The 19,847-nt window shown below is 42.7% G+C and overlaps 1 protein-coding gene across 2 annotated transcripts in view; it reads left to right on the forward strand.

Moving 5' to 3' along the window:
* Nucleotides 1-11,086: 11,086 nt before the first annotated feature.
* The window catches only part of LOC106611254 (B-cell lymphoma/leukemia 11B), a 110,288-nt gene continuing 101,527 nt past the window's right edge, over nt 11,087-19,847 (forward strand). Inside the window, exon 1 of one of the 2 annotated variants that reach the window (XM_014211270.2) lies at nt 11,087-12,172. In XM_014211270.2, coding sequence (XP_014066745.2) covers nt 12,115-12,172 — 58 coding nt within the window. In that variant the 5' untranslated portion in view covers nt 11,087-12,114. The remainder of the gene's footprint in view (nt 12,173-19,847) is intronic. The other variant, XM_014211271.2, reaches the window with a different exon arrangement.

The raw sequence follows: 19,847 nt of genomic DNA on the forward strand, positions 1-19,847 counted from the left end.
AGTAATCCTCCTCCTCCAGCAGGGAGGGCAGGTCTCACACACCTTCACTGACCACCAGGTAGTAATCCTCCTCCTCCAGCAGGGGAGGGCAGGTCTCACACACCTTCACTGACCACCAGGTAGTAATCCTCCTCCTCCAGCAGGGAGGCCAGGTCTCACACACCTTCACTGACCACCAGGTAGTAATCCTCCTCCTCCAGCAGGGAGGGCAGGTCTCACACACCTTCACTGACCACCAGGTAGTAATCCTCCTCCTCCAGCAGGGAGGCCAGGTCTCACACACCTTCACTGACCACCGGTGAGACTCTGAGCCAACCACATCCCCCCTTTAGCCCCTCAAATCTGTTCCTGTTTCAAAAATGTTTCAATGTATATGGTCCGGGGTGTGTGTATGTGTGCCAATATGAATGAATGGGGCAGGATTCAAATGGAAGTGATAGATTTGCTTGCAATTGCATCATGCTGACTCACCTCAATAGTATAAACTGTCTACACACACACACACAGCACTGCTCCATGTTAATGAAGGCCATATTTACTGAGCTGCTGTTATCAGGTTGAACTAGAGGTGACTCTTGTGTGAGGATAGGCAGAGACGCAGCCACCCCTATCCATCACTGTACATACCTGTGATGCAGCGCACTGTCTCTCTCAAATAGAATGTCATTTGTCACATTAGGTGGAGACTAACAGTAGTATACATGTTTTGGGGGGGAGAATGCTTACTCACAGGCCCTTCCCAACAATGCAGAGAGAAAAATAAGAAAATTATAGAAAGATACCACAAGGAATAAATACACAATGAGTAATGATAACTTTGCTATAGACACAGGGTACATGTACCGAGTTGATATGAGGGTACAAGGTAATTGAGGTAGAAGCAGCGTATGTGATGAGTGAAAAGAGTTCGTGCAAAGGGGGGGTCAATGCAGATCGTCTGGGTAGCTATTTGGCTAACTCTTTAACTAACTATTTAACTATTGGTTAACTATTTGGTTAACTATTTAACTAACTATTGGTTAACTCTTTAACTAACTATTTAGTTAAATATTTGGTTAACTATTTATCAGTCTTATGGTTGGGGGTAGAAGCTGTTCAGGGTCCTGTTGGTTCCAGACTTGGTGCATCGGTACCACTTGCCGTGTGGTAGCAGAGAGAACAGTCTATGACTTGGGTGGTTGGAGTCTTTGACATGACAATTGTTAGGGCCTTCCTGACACAGTTTTTAATTTAAAAAATATATATATTATACAGTGGTGTAAAGTACTTAAGTAAAAATACTTTAAAGTACTACTTAAGTATTTTTTTTGTGGTATCTGTACTTTACTTTACTATTTTTGACAACTTTTATTTTTACTTCGCAACATTCCTGAAGAAAATGATATACTTTTTACTCCATACATTTTCCCTGACACCCAAAAGTACTCTTTGCATTTTGAATGGCTAGCAGGACAGGAAAACGGTCTAATTCCCACACTTATCAAGAGAACATCCCTACTGCCTCCGATTTGGTGGACTCACTAAACACATGCTTCATTTGTTAATGATGTCTGCGTGTTGGAGTGTGCCCCTGGCTATCTGTAAATAATGTTGGCGTGTGCCCCTGGCTATCTGTAAATGATGTTGGAGTGTGCCCCTTGCTATCTGTAAATAATGTTTGAGTGTGCCCCTGGCTATCTGTTAATGATGTCTGAGTGTTGTAGTGTGCCCCTGGCTATCTGTAAATCATGTTTGAGTGTGCCCCTGGCTATCTGTAAATAATGTTTGAGTGTGCCCCTGGCTATCTGTTAATGATGTCTGAGTGTGCCCCTAGCTATCTGTAAATAATGTTTGAGTGTGCCACTGGCTATGTGTAAATAATGTTTGAGTGTGCCCCTGGCTATCTGTTAATGATGTCTGAGTGTTGTAGTGTGCCCCTGGCTATCTGTTAATGATGTCTGAGTGTTGTAGTGTGCTCCTGGCTATCTGTTAATGATGTCTGAGTGTTGTAGTGTGCCCCTGGCTATCTGTTAATTATGTTGGAGTGTGCCCCTGGCTATCTGTAAATGATGTTGGAGTGTTCCCCTGGCTATCTGTAAATGATGTTGGAGTGTGCCCCTGGCTATCTGTAAATGATGTTGGAGTGTTCCCCTGGCTATCTGTAAATAATGTTGGAGTGTGCCCCTGGCTATCTGTAAATGATGTTGGAGTGTTCCCCTGGCTATCTGTAAATGGTGTCTGAATGTTTGAGTGTGCCCCTGGCTATCTGTAAATGATGTTGGAGTGTGCCCCTGGCTATCTGTAAATGATGTTGGAGTGTTCCCCTGGCTATCTGTTAATGGTGTCTGAGTGTTGGAGTCTGCCCCTGGCTATCTGTAAATAAATGTTAAAAACTAGAAAATATGTCCATCTGCTTTGCTTAATATAAGGAATTTGAAATGATTTCAACTTGAACATTTACTTTTGATACTTAAGTATATTTAAAACCATTTTTTTTTGACTTTTAATCAAGTAGTATTTTCTGGGTGACTTTCACTTTTACTTGGGAGCTTGGCCCAGTGATGTACTGGTACCATACGCACTACCCTCTGTAGCGCCTTGCGGTCAGATGCCAAGCAGTTGCTATACCAAGTGGTGATGCAGCCAGTCAAGATGCTCTGTGGTGCAGCTGTAGAACTTTATGAAGATCTGAGGAGCACATGCCAAATGTTTTCATGCTTGGCCACGCAGTCGTGGGTGAACATGGAGTACAGGAGGGGACAAAGCACTTATCCCTGAGGAGCTCCTTTGTTGAGGGTCACACACACAGTATAGTGGCACACAGACAACCCAGGTCATTCATCAGGGGAGTGACAATACTTATTCTTCTGCTCTTCTATTGTCAATATTTGTTGAAATAATCTGGAAACAACTTTGATTTGGTAATCCTCATGAGGTTGGCTCATGAGGTAAAAATTGTTAACAGTGGCTGTTGAGAATTTCCCTCCACTGTCCTAACCTAAGATTGACTGACGCTAAGAGGTCCATCTCCTCGATCTAATTTCAATATCCGTTGACTGAGTGACAAGTTGAAAAGTAACAGGAAAGACACACACACACATACATGACACACGTTAAGCTGATATTGAGTTACAGTTTGTGTAACAGTTTAAACATTAAGCACGTAGACACACAAACACTTCTGTTGTTCATAAGAAAACTCCAAACGCTATAGTTAAGGTAATGATGATAGACTGTTGGGGGAGCCACAAGAGTAACACATGAGAGCCCTGTTCTGTTTCTTATTTCAGAATTTGTTGAAGTAATAAGAAAATGTTGTTGGCTTGGTAACTCAATGGGCTTCAGATGGGTCATGACACACAAACCATTAGGGCTGCCACGGTCCTTTATAAGACTGAGTGACAGCTGACAGGTCAGTGACAACAGGTCGAAGGTTAACAGGTAGAAGGCCATTGTTCCTCCTATTTTAACAAGCCAAACAACAAGGGGTGACAACTGTAGTGACACCCTACATACACATATATACACACAGGATGCAGGCACTTAGGCTCACAAGCCTACATATTATTTAAACACATGAAGATATTCACCAAATATGGTCAAAATTGGGTTTTCCTAAATATGGTCAATTATTACACACGCTCATGCCTAAAGGAGAGAGGGGGCGAGAGGGGGCTTCCTAAAGGAGAGGGGGTGCTTCCTAAAGGAGAGAGGGGGTGCTTCCTAAAGGAGAGGGGGTGCTTCCTAAAGGAGAGGGGGGCTTCCTAAAGGAGAGAGGGGGGCTTCCTAAAGAAGAGAGGGGGTTCTTCCTAAAGGAGAGGGGGGGGCTTCCTAAAGGAGAGGGGGGGCTTCCTAAAGGAGAGGGGGGGCTTCCTAAAGGAGAGAGGGGCTTCCTAAAGTGATTAAGCGGGCCCCTAGCACCCCAACACGGTTTATTTGTCATTTAGCAGGGGTCAGAGAGCGTCTGGCCCCTGCCTCTTGGTCTCTTGGTCTGGGGGTGGATAGTCTAGATACCGACAGAAAGCTGGAAACATGGAGCATCCTGGAAACATGGAGCATCCTGGAAACTTGGAGCATCCTGGAGCATCATGGAAACATGGAGCATCCTGGAAACATGGAGCATTCTGGAGCATCCTGGAAACATGGAGCATCCTGGAAACATGGAGCATCCTGGAAACATGGAACATCCTGGAGCATCCTGGAAACATGGAGCATCCTGGAGCATCCTGGAAACATGGAGCATCCTGGAAACATGGAGCATCCTGGAAACATGGAGCATCCTGGAGCATCCTGGAAACATGGAGCATCCTGGAAACATGGAACATCCTGGAAACATGGAGCATCCTGGAAACATGGAACATCCTGGAAACATGGAGCATCCTGGAAACATGGAACATCCTGGAAACATGGAACATCCTTGAGCATCCAGACAGCTTTATATCACCCATCTTTACTATCAAAGCATTTGGGCTGCGTCCCAAATGATACCCTTTTCAATATATAGTGTACTGCTTTTGACCCGAGCACCAGAGGCCTATGGTCAAAAGTAGTGCATATAGGGAATAGGGAACCATTGAACTTTTATTTCACTTTTCTTGCTGAAAAGGGAATTAATAAAGGGCACATTCCTTTACTTGAGTGATGGACCATTTCTCTCCCTCTTTTCTCTCTCTCTCTCTCTCTCTCTCTCTCTCTCTCTCTCTCTGTTGAGTGCGTGCATGCGAGCGAGTGCGTGTGTGCGGGGAAAGAGAGGGACAGGGGGAAAGAGGGACAGAGAAAAAGAGAGAGAGCCCTGTCAAAATGTGTGAGCAATTCAATCAAACATATATCAAATGATGGATATATATATGGATACAATAGGTTACAGCAATAAAAACTTGAATACAATTTATATTCACTTCCTTGTGAAAAATAAGAAAAAATGAAAATAAGCACATAACATATTACAGTGTTATGACATCACAAGGCAGTCTCATAAATACAGCTGGTAATTGAATGCATATCTATATAGCGCATAAAGACAGTTCTGGCTCTGTGAGTTAAAAATACAATGTTTTATAGGTTGTTTTTACCCTCATTATATAACGCATCAGAGATAATCACCAACACAACCATCCTATCTACGTTAGTTAATTGTAATAGCATTAGTTTTCCCGAAAATAAAGTTCATTTTGAAAAAAGAACAATACCCCAACCCTTGTTGATTAAGAGTAGAGGGAAGAAGTGTGTGAGTCAATGAGCGCATCGGCTACAGCTGAGCAGAGCAGGGGAACGTGTGAACTTGTTATAAATAAACCTATCATTAGCATTTTCCCTTTAAAGGGAATAATTTCAACTTTGATATTCTTAATTGTGCTTAAGGGCTTGTTCTCTGCTCGCGAGCTCCCCCTCAAACACTTGTGTCATGTGGAGAACGTCTTGGGAGTACTCTTTAGCACTTTAAAGGTTGCCTTTTATTCTCAACATCTATAATAAGAAAATAAAACCACCAAAACCACTTTTTAATGAAACATTAACCCAGTAAGGAGGACACCCAAAGTGAATATTATTTCAGGGCAGTTTAAAATCAACCTGCTATCTATTAATGTGGCTACAGTGTCGACCCAGTCTAGGGGCCTATACAGCTACATGCATCTCTGTGATCAATCATACTTAACATTGACTTTCAAATGGACTCAGGCAGTCAGACAGGTCAAGAACAAGAGAACTGGAGTACACCACTGAAGACAACAAACAAGACTATTCTTCTTGTCTCTTCTTCCTTTGCATCTGGAGAGAAGGAGGGGGGTGGGGTGTTGGTTACCAGGAATGGTAGTAGGGGGGTAGAGAGGAGGGGGTGAAGGTCCCAAATTGCAATGAGCGAGCTAAGCCTGCTCTGTGCAGTGGGTGCGTAGACAGAGGCCTGTAATTTGCATCTGGCAGCTGCTAGCCAACAGAGGGTACTGTTGCATTACAAGTCTTTGTCTGGGAGACGTTACAGGGCTCTTACAGGGCTGTAGAGGTATTAACACTGTCACATTCATATCTCGCCTCTCTCTCTGCCTCTCACTCTCTGCCTCTCTCTCTCTCTCTCTCTCTCTCTCTCTCTCTCTCTCTCTGCCTCTCTGCCTCTCTCTCTCTCTCTCTCCCTCTCTCTCTCTCTGCCTCTCTCTCTCTCTCTCTCTCTCTGCCTCTCTCTCTCTCTCTCTCTCTCTCCCTCTCTCTCTCTCTCTGCCTCTCTCTCGCTCTCTGCCTCTCTCTCTCTCTGCCTCTACTTCTCTGTTGAATATGATATTTTGGAGGGAAGCGTTGAGTCCTCTGGTGATTTTGTTTGGTATCTTCCAGAGTGAGAGTGAAAAATCTGATGATACATTCTTATTACATAAACAACAATCAGTTAAAATTAGTGATTGTAAAACCCTAAGACTCCAAATATTAGCAGCCCGTTCCTGAACAATTGTTCTTTAGGATGCAAGTCATCGAAAGAATTGGTTGGACACCTCTATTTCCCGTTAATTATCCTCTAATCGCCAGCTGGAATCATTCGCCTAGAGAAACAGCTTGTTTGGCATTAGCATAAAACCCAAACACTGCATATACTACATATGCAAATGAAACCAGGGGGCAAAAACAGAACATTTACATCCAAGAATTGTCGCCGTGGCGACGGACATCCCCATAACTTATAACACTGATGATCCTCAGCTCAGAGAGGTATTGGCCCCGGTGCAATAGAGAGTTGACTGCTGTTGCCCAACATGGGTCTGAGAGCAGAGAGCAAAAGGATGAGGAGCACATTCTGAGAGCCGCGATAAGCCATGCATGGCAACCAACTCAAATGGACAGTTCACTTCTTCTTCTTCTTCTTTACCTAGGTGATGATGAGGAAATAGTCTGATTATGAGAACATTTCACTCTGCTCTGCTGTGATTACAGTATGATGTACAATATGGAAGACTTGTCAGTTGGTGACCTTTGAAGGAGACATGAGTGTTCCAAATGGCACCTTATTCCCTATTTAGTGCACTACTTTAGACCAGAGCCCTATGGCCCTAGGACCCAACAGTAGGTTCACAGTGGGATTGAATCCTATATTCCACTTACTTAGTCCCTCTCTCTGACCACTGAATTAACTATAGGGATGAACCAAAAAATGAATACTAATCTTAATCTCATACATTACTTTCCATAACACCTAAAACCAAAACCATTGGCATGTACTTAATCTTAAACATGAAAATGATTTACATTTCAACGTAATGCCTTCAGCTAAGTAATGTGAGGACAAAACGGTTGGATATCCTTCCAAATAGGAGTTGGGTGTTCTGTTATACAGTACGGTAAAGACATCATTGGGAAGAACCTGCAATCCCCCCTTTTATTGTAAATGAGCATGAGAATGTCTATTTATATCCTCCCACTCATTGGTGCTAGTGTATGGAGGGAAGGAGGAAAGGAGGGAAACAGGAAAGCGCTTGGCTCTGAGTCTGTCAAGCTGCTACTGAAGACAGCTGAAGCTCGGGGCCCCAGCCAAGATGAGCCGCGAAGATAGGAGAGGAAAGGAAAGGGACTGGTATCGACAAGAGAGAGAGAGAGAGAGAGAGAGAGAGAAGAAGGGAAGAGCACTCAAGGCAATGTGGACGACTGAACAAAGTCCATTCAACGCATCGCGGCGGTGGTTTTACACAGTGCTCTGCAGTAGCGGCAGCTCAGCCTCGGTCTCAGCCAGCGGTGAGCGGCAGGCCACTAAGGCTTAAAGAAGCGTATTTCATGGTTCCTCAGCAGATGAGAAGAACTGTGGAGCAGACCACCTGGCACAGGAACAAAATCTTCTTTCCCCCAAATGTAGATGTGAGAGGGATTCTCAGCCAGCGTTCCGCGTTGTGTACGCACCGGGATAAAACCCTGGGAAAGCAGGCCTTCGGATTCCCCCGTGATCAACGGAGAGAGGAAGAAGAAATGGATGAATACCTGACCCGGCACCACTTGGAGATAAATATGCATGAACATCTCAACACGGAGCGGCGTGAAGGCATGATGCACGGATTCAAATACGGCTAGAGGAAGAGGGAGTTTTTCCAGGGGGTTTGCAGGGGGTTTGCCCACAAATCCAGCTAGTGAGATGTGGAGATGGGTGTTAAATAGCAATAGGAGTTGGCATCAGCTGAGCCAATCAATGCCATGTGGAAAGGAAAGGATGACCAGAGAGTTTGCTTTTGACCTTTGACCTACCGTTCATGTCTAGTGAAAAATAAACCCCCACCTCTCTTTCTGATGCCTAGTAATTCCCTCCACTAAGAAAAGTCTGAAAAGTTGTTGTTTTCGACAAAGTGAATCCCTGTCACTATAGGCTACTATAGATAAATGTTTAAAAAGACGAGATAGATAGATATTTAATTTTTTAATTTTTAATTTCACCTTTATTTAACCAGGTAGGCCAGTTGAGAACAAGTTCTCATTTACAACTGCGACCTGGCCAAGATAAAGCAAAGCACTGCGACACAAACAACAACACGGAGTTACACATGGAATAAACAAACGTACAGTCAATTACAATAGAAAAATCTATATCCAGTGTGTGCAAATGCAGTAAGGAGGTAAAGGCAATAAATAGGCCATAGTAGCAAAGTAATTACAATTTAGCAAATTAACACTGGCGTGATAGATGTGCAGATGATGATGTGCAAGTAGAAATACTGGTGTGCAAAAGAGCAAAAAAAAGTAAATAAAAACAATATGGGAATGAGGTAGGTAGTTGGATGGGCTATTTACAGATGGGCTGTGTACAGCTGCAGCAATCGGTTAGCTGCTCTGACAGCTGATGTTTAAAGTTAGATAGATAGATAGATAGATAGATAGATAGATAGATAGATAGATAGATAGATAGATAGATAGATAGATAGATAGATAGATGGATAGCACGTCTGGGTTGAAAGTTGAATGGGAGTGTTGGAACAATATGCAGCTCAGCATCCCTCGCTAGATCAAAACCCGATGTATGTATTACCACAGCACAGACATAGTCATAGTGTATCTCAAATGGCACCCTATTTCTTACATAGTGCCCTTCTTTTCACCAGAACACAACCACTCTAGATGGTGTGGAATACTATATTTATTTTGAATCAAACGTTATTTTGTACTTGCCTTCCAACCTCTTCAATTTAACTAATTTGTCAATTGTCTCAGATATCTTCATCAGTTACACAATAACTTACTTGTCATGATCCCCCCTCCCCCCACTAACACACAATATGCCTGTCTGCCTCTCTGCCTGCCTGTTTGCCTGTCTGCCTCTCTGCCTGCCTGTTTGCCTGCCTGCCTCTCTCCCTGCCTCGCCTGCCTGCCTATCCTTGCATGTCTGTCTGCCTCTCTGCCGCTCTCCCTGTCCCGCCTGCTTGCCTCCCTCACTACAGTGCCTGCCCTGCTGCCTGCCTGCCTGCCTTACCGGCTGCCTTGCTACTGCCTTACTACGGCCTATCTCCTTGCCTCGTCAATCAGCTCCCATTAAGACATGCTGAAGATTACCACTACAGCCCCATGTAGGTAGAGGGTAGAAGCTCAGCTCAAACACACTATTTGACTTAGTGCCTTGCTCTTGTGTGTCTCCAAGTCTCACATGCACTGGAGCAGTCCCAGCCAGGCAGGCAGGCAGGCAGGCAGGCAGAGCAGAGGATGGGGGCGAGCATCTGCATTGTACGCCTACAATATAGATGCTGCTGACACAGTGTGATGAGGATCTGTTTCTCATTCTGTGTTCCAGTGTGTGTTTCTCATTTTCATCTTGAGTTTATACCACTTGGAAGTTTCTTTCTGTAATTTATGGGTGTCATCTTGTTGATTAGGCCCTGATCATGGATTTGAACTCCAGTGTGCAGAATTAGGGCAAAAGAGGATCCATATGAAATGCTTCCCTGGTACCATACTGGTAATAACCACATTGGAGTCCGGAGATTAATAGATTTGAATTAAGAACGCAGGAATGAGGAATGAACTTTCACATTATAAATAGTACACTCTCCGTTTCATTATTTTTAAAAAACACATAGCCTGTATTTAATTATTCTGGTTAATCATTGGATACTTTGTGAGCCCGAATCATGTGTAAACTATGTAAATAACGAATAAGACAGACTATAGGATAGCCAGGTGGTCTAGGCATAACCTTGTAATAAAGTGCACAGATAGCTTACGCACATTCATTATGTATTTGATCGACCTCTGATGAATCGTGTTTGAAGCTCGGGAATTTGCTTTGCGTCTTTTACTAGGTCTTGATACATTTATGAGAGAATATGTAACTCTGAATAAATCCAAACGTATATAAATGAATCTTTGCGAGGAGAACCTGTTCAGAGATAAATAAGATGCACTACAGTAGCCTAGGCTACACTTGTTGTTGACTAATCAACATCAAAATTGCTTCCGAGTATTTTATGATAAAATCTCTGAACAAGTGAATCTATGTTCAAATGTGTTCCACTCCAACGCAAATTGCCAAGCAAATGTTGTCAAATGTCGTCTGTATGGATAGTGTAACAAGACACGTAATACATGATATTTCCAAGAACTTTATATCAATGTCTATTCCCCACCTCCTTATTAGCTCCTATTGTAATCGAATAGGACGTCAAAAGCGCGGACAGAAATGCCCGCAAAAAAAAAAAAAAAACGTTGACTAAATCTTAACAAGAGTCATCCACTTATAAAAGTATTCACCTTAGGCCTATATGTTAAAAAATTAATTAAAAAAAGACACTTGAATAATATTTCTAATAAATTATATTTGACGGGTGACAATGAATGCATTTGATAGAAATGGTCTTGTAAACTGTCCAGCAGGTCTATGCAAAAAATCAACAAACAATCTTATTCTATTATTAGGGCATATTGGTCAATGGAAAATGTTATTTGAAAATAAAGAATAGCATGACTTTTTCTGAACACTGCGACTTTCCCTTCAGCTTGCATGTCTGTGTGAGGCAGTAAGAGGAGAGGCTCCGTCCACTGCTCCTCTACGGAAGAGACACCGCGACAGTGCGCTGTCCACCGCTTGCTGCTGGTGATCCGATAGTTGTGAAAAGCCACCACTAGTCGCCCTCAGTGCTCTTGCAGTCTGCCATTTTTCTTTCTCACTGTAGACTTAACGTCACGTCCGCACTTGAACTTGAATTGTATCCCATTGTACGGAGGCAGCCCTAGCCACAGAGAGACCGAGAGCTCGGGGGAAGCAGGACTCACTACTCAATCGTCACACTCACACAGAGAAAGGGGAGAAAAAAGAGTGCAGGTCTTGATTTATTTAGAAAAGAGGTGGCAGTCTGTGTGCCCGGTCTACACAGAGCCGTACAAGGGGGCAGAGCACTTGGAGTTGAGGAGACTGAAAAGTACCTGCCATTGCATGCTGATGCTCAAGGCTGCACCAACAGAAGTGCCCATCACTTGGTGATACCCAAGTGCCCGAGAAGAAAAATTGGATTCATAATTTTGTAAAATTGTATTATCAATTATTGTAATTGTGAATGTTTGCGATTGTTCTTTTATTTTTGTGTTTGTTTCTAAAAGAAGAAACGAAATAAGTTCAGAGGCCGGGCAATTGACTGGACTCACAGTGACACCCAGCGCATTCCGAGCTGTCAGCGCGCGCACTGACCATCGCGTTCTGATTCTTCTTCTCTCACAAGGTGGAGGGACACTCGCCAGGGTTTGATCCCAACTGTCACTCACTACATCCGTCAAACATCCAAGGATATTTCCCCACTTCTGATATCTTTATTTTTTCTACTCGGACAGATCACTTCTCTCACACACATTTTGCCAAATGGTGTGAGTAACCTACAGAGAGAAGCTGTGAAAGAGAACTGAAGGTATAGCCCAGCTACCCACGGTCTCGTCACATACAAACACAGGGGCAGCGTGGACCAACGAGGCGAAGCGCAAAAGACACTTTCGCCTCTCGGAGTGAGGGGACCACTAGCCAATAGCTCAAAGCACGATCAACCACCCACCCCGGCCGGCAGTCCGAGCGCAGGAGACTCGTACTTTTGGAGGTCCCGGGAAAAGTTGAGTGCCGAGCAAGTGGAGGCAATAGGAGGGAAGCGAGCCCATCCTTCAGAGTGCTGGTCCCCGGGCAATGCAAGTGTAAATGCCAGGGCAATGTCCCGTCGCAAGCAGGGGAACCCACAGCACGTGTCACAGAGAGAATTAATAGCACGTAAGTACCTGCTTTTCATTTTCACTCAATCACACACAACGCATGAATGGACTATTTAAAAAAAAAACATTCATGTATAATTGTTTGACTTCTGTATTTACTGCCACATTTGGCTAATTTGATCAACTTCAGAGAGGGTATAGTGAAGTCTTCAGCGCGTGACATCAGGGTTGGAAAAAAAAGAGTTTTGAACTACGGAATCTGACAAGGTTTCATTAGTTTATAAACTATGGCATTTGACAGTATAATTAATTGGATAAATTAAATAGGGTATTCAACATTTAACAATGAAATTTCCATAAACCATTTTTACTTAGAGTAAAGATGTCATGTTGCCTATACTCTGTTCTTTTTACGTATATTTTACGAATAACATTTACGTTAAATATACTTTATGCATGGGATACTAGTTGAGACTACTTTTGTGAAAGCTGTATAAATTAAAAAAGGGCTTTACCTTATTAAATGTCTATAAAATACAGCATCTTAATAACATTTATAATGACATTTCACCATCAAACCGTCTTCTCTTCCAAACAGACCATGGAACTGTGAAGTGTAAGGTATTGTTGGCGCTTTTAGGCCGCCAGGTATCTGGCTGCACTAAGTCATCTGGGGCCAAGTAGAAAACCAAGAATAATACCTGGCTTCAGTGAATGGATGAACCGCTGACATTTTGGAGACAATTGCTATCTTACTCTGAAAGTCTATTCATACATTATTCTGTTTCAACACGCTTTCAAGTTCCTGTGTATAGTCCACTCATATGCATTTGTTCACTCGATTTATTATCTCATACATTTCCAACAATGTCATTGTAATACTATTAATCTAATAGCGAAGTAACCCACTGACATATCGTGTTGAGATACATTACAGATTTAACTTGTGTGTCCTTGCAAACAGAAAACGATCACATCTCCAAGCGTTTTCACATTAGGCTAATACAACACAATATGCATTTTATCAAACCACCAAACTTTTATCAAACAGCCAAAGCCGGTATCCATGTTATTTTTTGGTATAGTGAAACGACAAATTATATGTTTAATTTTATAAGCACATTCAAATATATACATTTTGTACAGATTTCTCCTCCCCTTGGTCGAGCACTAGTCAGATATCCTCGCGCCAGGTAAACCAACGCATGCAAACAACTTTATTATCTTTGCTTTGCTGCTTTTGTAATCCGAATTTAATTATTATAGAGCGATGATGACAGCTGAAGTAATTTAACAATACCTTGGCATGGTGTATATAGGCTACATTCATATTTTATTTCTACAGATTTCTCAGGATATAAAGAGATAATTGAAAGTCAGCCTACTTCCTATCTTGACCATATGGATTTACCTTCAAATGTTTTGCTGAATGGTGATTTGCGGATATGTCCTCCGTTGTTTATACTCTAAATTCATTCATCATTTGTTTCGCAAAACATCTCTATTTGCAATAGCCAATTGTGTGTCCAAACGTCTTTGTAGGCTATTAGTAGATGTCTATCACCAATTTATTCTAACGATTCTATGTTCTGATTTATAGGCTACAGCTGTAGGTACAGCCCACTATAGGTGACCTGTACAAGTGTAGGTTATATTGTCAGGCAGAAACAGCGCAGTTAGGAGCCGGAGCGAAGTGTCTTCGGCGTGCTGCCTGCACAGAGCCACCGCTGTGTGGTGGCAAGGTAGAGGAGAGCCGAGAGCCGAGATCCGATGAGAGATTAAGCAGGAAACACAGATATTTTATGAAGAAATAATTACCGTATCTCTATTTTTACATCATACATCAGCGTGTGTGAAACACCTATTCATTGATTAAATGTTACATAATGAATTTTTAAACTGCAAGATACTTGTTACCTTTCTTTAAATATGGTAGTAGCATAGTGTTACACAAAAAGTTTTCTTTAAGTCTAGCTACCCAGAAAAGCACCAACCAGACATGTGAAGAATTGTGAAACAAATATAGTGTGGTCAAATTCTAAAGAGCACTTTCAAGGCATCAAGTTCAAATCAATTACATCCAGCCATAATACATTTTTCTCTGGTTCTGAAGTAGTGTCAGAGTATCCAGCCAGCCAACTGAGAACAGAGGCACTCCATGGTGAAGTCCATGGTGATGTCCATGGTGATGTCATCTGAGTCCAATGTGTTTTGTGTTGTTAGGACTGTGTACTCTGCACATTCTCTCCAACACACACACACCTCTCACTTTTATGGCACAATCATTTCTCTCTCTCTCTGTGTGTGTGCGTGCGCGTATGCCTGTCAATCCTTCTATGTGTGTTTCTTGATATTTGTCTCTCTCTCTCTCTCTCTGTGTGTGTGTGTGTGTGTGTGTGTGTGTGTGTGTGTGTGTGTGTGTGTGTGTGTGTGTGTGTGTGTGTGTGTGTGTGTGTGTGTGTGTGTGTGTGCCTATATATGTACCAGTCAGTCCTCTGGATACAGGTTTGTGGGTGATGGCTTCAGCTCCAGTCAGTCTCCCATCATTTCTCAAACACAGAGATTTTTCCTCTAGCTATAACCCCATCCTGTTGTCTTCACTCCTGTTGTCATTGGCATGCAAATTGATTCAAATAGCAGCAATGTTTTGTTTGTCCTGTGGAGGGGCAATCACCGCCATCTTACTCTGACTAAACTCTGCAGGACACCAGACAGTAAAACTTTACAATATGAGATACACACTTTATATCGGCATGTGTCATATATATTCATGTACCTTGTTGATCTGGAAACAAAAGCTTTTCCAAGTTATCAGACCTAGATCTGATTGCAAAGGTGTGTGTGTGTGTGTGTGTGTGTGTGTGTGTGTGTGTGTGTGTGTGTGTGTGTGTGTGTGTGTGTGTGTGTGAGAGACAGAGGGAGAGAGAGAGAACAGAGAGAGAAAGAGAGAGAACAGAGAGAGAAAGAGAGAACAGAGAGAGAGAAAGAGAGAACAGAGAAAGAGAACAGAGAGAGAGAAAGAGAGAGAAAGAGAGAGAGGTATGCTTCAGCTGAGGTAGAACAGACCTGTTTTAGTGTTGTCTCCAAATCCAATGTTAGACTATGGTTGAGGGGATGGAAGAAATATGAGTGACAATCTAAGCGTCAACCTACCCCTGAGACAACTCTCAGATCGGTATGAGGGTGCACACACAAGGCCTTATAGTGTACTCTGCCTCCCTGTTATAGTGAAAATACACACACACACATTTGGGGATGTTAGGTCCCCACAAGGATAGAAGAACAAGATCACACACACGCTCACACACACACACACACACACACACACACACACACACACACACACACACACACACACACACACACACACACACACACACACACACACACACACACACACACACACACACACACACACACACACACACATCTTGTTCTTCTATCCTTGTGGGGACCTAAAAATCCACAAATGTCCCCACAAGGATAGTAAAACAAGGAAAATTCTCCCTCATGGGGACATTTCCCACTATCCCACGAGGACAAAGGCTATTTTAAGCTTAGAGGTTAGGTTTAGGGTTAGGGTTACAATTAGGTTTAGGGTTAGGGGTTAGGCGTTCAGTCTAGCGTTAGGGGTTAAGGTGAGTGTGTGTGTATATGCAGACACACTCATAAAACCTTGGTAAGGGTCGGCCTTCAGTGAGTTTTAAATGCTGCAGTAGAATAGTACAGTACACCCCATGCCTGGATGATTAGGGGAAGTCTCAATGTCTAGCAGGTCAAACCTGTCTGGAAAGTGATATTCACTTCTAAATGATGGGTGTTCAGACATGGGAAGAGAGCTGGCTGTAAGCTGTGGTATGGTGCTTGCACATTTAATCATTTATGTGTCAGAGACGCAATGGTTTTTGGGATTTATGGTTGAAGACACACACACACACACATGCATGCATATGCAAATTCACACGTGAATTCACAATTTCACATGCACATGCGGCATCAGCGGAATCAGCATCATTTTTTCATGCACTAGATCGTATATCCATTTGAAGCAACCAATATTTAATGTAGCAAAAGCGTTTGTTTTTACTGGTGAGAAATTGTGTAAAAGAAGATAAAAATGTATTTATCTGTTGAAGCTAATTAAATCGAATTAAACCCGATTAAACCTGATTAAACCTGATTAAATCTTTCTGTTGAAGTCACCAAAAGGTATTTTCTGACAATCTTTACTGGAATGAATATTATTATTCTGACATACGATGGTGAAACAGTGTGCTACGTCTCCTCTGATCTCTCCACCTTTTTTACCTAAGGGGGAGGTCTTGAGAAGGCAGTCAAATATGTGTGTGTGTTTGCGTGCGTCTGCCTTCTAATCCACTCGTCGTCTATGGTATTCACTGGTAGTTAAGTTTAGGTCTTCCTCAGACTTCTACAAAGTTTCAGTTGCACTGGCTTATTCAGATGTTTTCTTCTCAGCGAAGGAAGGCAGGGAGAGCTGCAAACTTTGCAGTGTTGCACTTCAATAGTTTTACAGGCTCGGCAGCAGCTCTGAGGTTGGATGTGCTACATTTAAAACACGCACCTTCTCTGTGAGCTTAACGACCCACCCACCGCTCAATATGTGTGAAACATTGAAACATTTCCAAGTTCTGCATGGATATCTGTTTGAATATGTTATTTTATTTTGGGGGGGATTTAAGCATGTTTTCACACATGGAAATGAAACACTACTATTGGTAAGCTGCGTTAAAGCTGTATGTTATTTTCAGAGGGCAATTTATAGCTGATGTAGGCTGCGGTAAGTCATATGGTTATTTTGTATGGGTACGGAGTCCAATATATATTCTTGTGACTTTATAATGATCAGATATTTTCTATATATTTATATTGAAATATTTCATTGTTTTTATTTATTTATTAGTAAATACAATTTACTCCTAATCATTTCGTAATTTTAACACACTATGCCCAATAAGTTTATAGGTGTTAATCCGTTAACATTTAGGCAAAATATTTCTGTTAGATCTAGAAAACAGCCATTTCTGATTTATAGAGAGTATATGAAGAGGTCGTATTGTAGCGTCTGACATATGTTTACACACACACACACACACACACACACACACACACACACACACACACACACACACACACACACACACACACACACACACACACACACACACACACACACACACACACACAGACAGACAGACAGACAGACAGACAGACAGACAGACAGACAGACAGACAGACTGTCGGCCCGGCATGTGACAAAGTGTGTAAATTGCAGCAGCGACCACTTGAGATGCATGTTTCCCATTGGGTTGGGAGTGAGGGGGACCAGAGAGAAACCCCACTGTGCTGGTCTTTGTTACGTAGAGAACCCAGAGAGACAAACAGGCAGGCCGAGGAAATAGCAGTGCTCATTCTGAGGTGTGATGGAGATGTTACTGCCCGTCTCTCTGTGTCTCGGTGAGAATTAATATCTGCATGGAGCTCAATAGTGCTGTTTGGAATAAAAAAATACATTATCCCTAAAATAAGAACTGAAATACCTTTTTTTATTAACGCCATGGGCCTTTTTGTTGAACCGTTTCAAAGCTGGATGATGATAGTCTTTGTGATTGGGGCACAATGTTTTAATAATTGTAACGTGGCCCTAATTTATGAATTCCGACAAAGGCTTGAATACAATTTTTTAGGGACCATAAAATATAAATTCATAATATTCACAGAGCTTAGAAGCAGAAAGAGCAAGGCAGAAATCTCTGGTACTGTTGTTGTTTAGGGAATCCTGATGTCACCCACCGTTGGGCTGTGTGTGTGTGTGTGTGTGTGTGTGTGTGTGTGTGTGTGTGTGTGTGTGTGTGTGTGTGTGTGTGTGTGTGTGTGTGTGTGTGTGTGTGTGTGTGTGTGTGTGTGTGTGAGAGAGAGAGAAACAGAAAAAGCATCTTGAGATTAGTGAATAATTCATTACTCAGTGAAAGACAATGGCTTCAGAAAGCAGCATGCCTAAACTCATTCTCTTGATTAGATGGCCTGTTAGTTCGCCTGTCCAACCGCCATCCATGTCCCTGATAGACCACTAATACTGTACCATCCATGTCCCTGATAGACCACTAATACTGTACCATCCATGTCCCTGATAGACCACTAATACTGTACCATCCATGTCCCTGATAGACCACTAATACTGTACCATCCATGTCCCTGATAGACCACTAATACTGTACCATCCATGTCCCTGATAGACCACTAATACTGTACCATCCATGTCCCTGATAGACCACTAATACTGTACCATCCATGTCCCTGATAGACCACTAATACTGTACCATCCATGTCCCTGATAGACCACTAATACTGTACCATCCATGTCCCTGATAGTCTACTAATACTGTACCATCCATGTCCCTGATAGACCACTAATACTGTACCATCCATGTCCCTGATAGACCACTAATACTGTACCAGTCCATGTCCCTGATAGACCACTAATACTGTACCATCCATGTCCCTGATAGACCACTAATACTGTACCATCCATGTCCCTGATAGACCACTAATACTGTACCATCCATGTCCCTGATAGACCACTAATACTGTACCATCCATGTCCCTGATAGACCACTAATACTGTACCATCCATGTCCCTGATAGACCACTAATACTGTACCATCCATGTCCCTGATAGACCACTAATACTGTACCAGTCCATGTCCCTGATAGACCACTAATACTGTACCATCCATGTCCCTGATAGACCTCTAATACTGTACCATCCATGTCCCTGATAGACCACTAATACTGTACCAGTCCATGTCCCTGATAGACCACTAATACTGTACCAGTCCATGTCCCTGATAGACCACTAATACTGTACCAGTCCATGTCCCTGATAGACCACTAATACTGTACCATCCATGTCCCTGATAGACCACTAATACTGTACCATCCATGTCCCTGATAGACCACTAATACTGTACCAGTCCATGTCCCTGATAGACCACTAATACTGTACCATCCATGTCCCTGATAGACCACTAATACTGTACCATCCATGTCCCTGATAGACCACTAATACTGTACCATCCATGTCCCTGATAGACCATTAATACTGTACCATCCATGTCCCTGATAGACCACTAATACTGTACCATCCATGTCCCTGATAGACCACTAATACTGTACCATCCATGTCCCTGATAGACCACTAATACTGTACCAGTCCATGTCCCTGATAGACCACTAATACTGTACCAGTCCATGTCCCTGATAGTCTACTAATACTGTACCATCCATGTCCCTGATAGACCACTAATACTGTACCATCCATGTCCCTGATAGACCACTAATACTGTACCAGTCCATGTCCCTGATAGACCACTAATACTGTACCAGTCCATGTCCCTGATAGACCACTAATACTGTACCATCCATGTCCCTGATAGACCATTAATACTGTACCATCCATGTCCCTGATAGACCACTAATACTGTACCATCCATGTCCCTGATAGACCACTAATACTGTACCATCCATGTCCCTGATAGACCACTAATACTGTACCATCCATGTCCCTGATAGACCACTAATACTGTACCAGTCCATGTCCCTGATAGACCACTAATACTGTACCAGTCCATGTCCCTGATAGACCACTAATACTGTACCAGTCCATGTCCCTGATAGTCTACTAATACTGTACCATCCATGTCCCTGATAGACCA

Source organism: Salmo salar, chromosome ssa09 (genome assembly GCF_905237065.1).
Source record: "Salmo salar chromosome ssa09, Ssal_v3.1, whole genome shotgun sequence".
In the NCBI taxonomy this organism is placed as follows: Eukaryota; Metazoa; Chordata; class Actinopteri; order Salmoniformes; family Salmonidae; genus Salmo; species Salmo salar.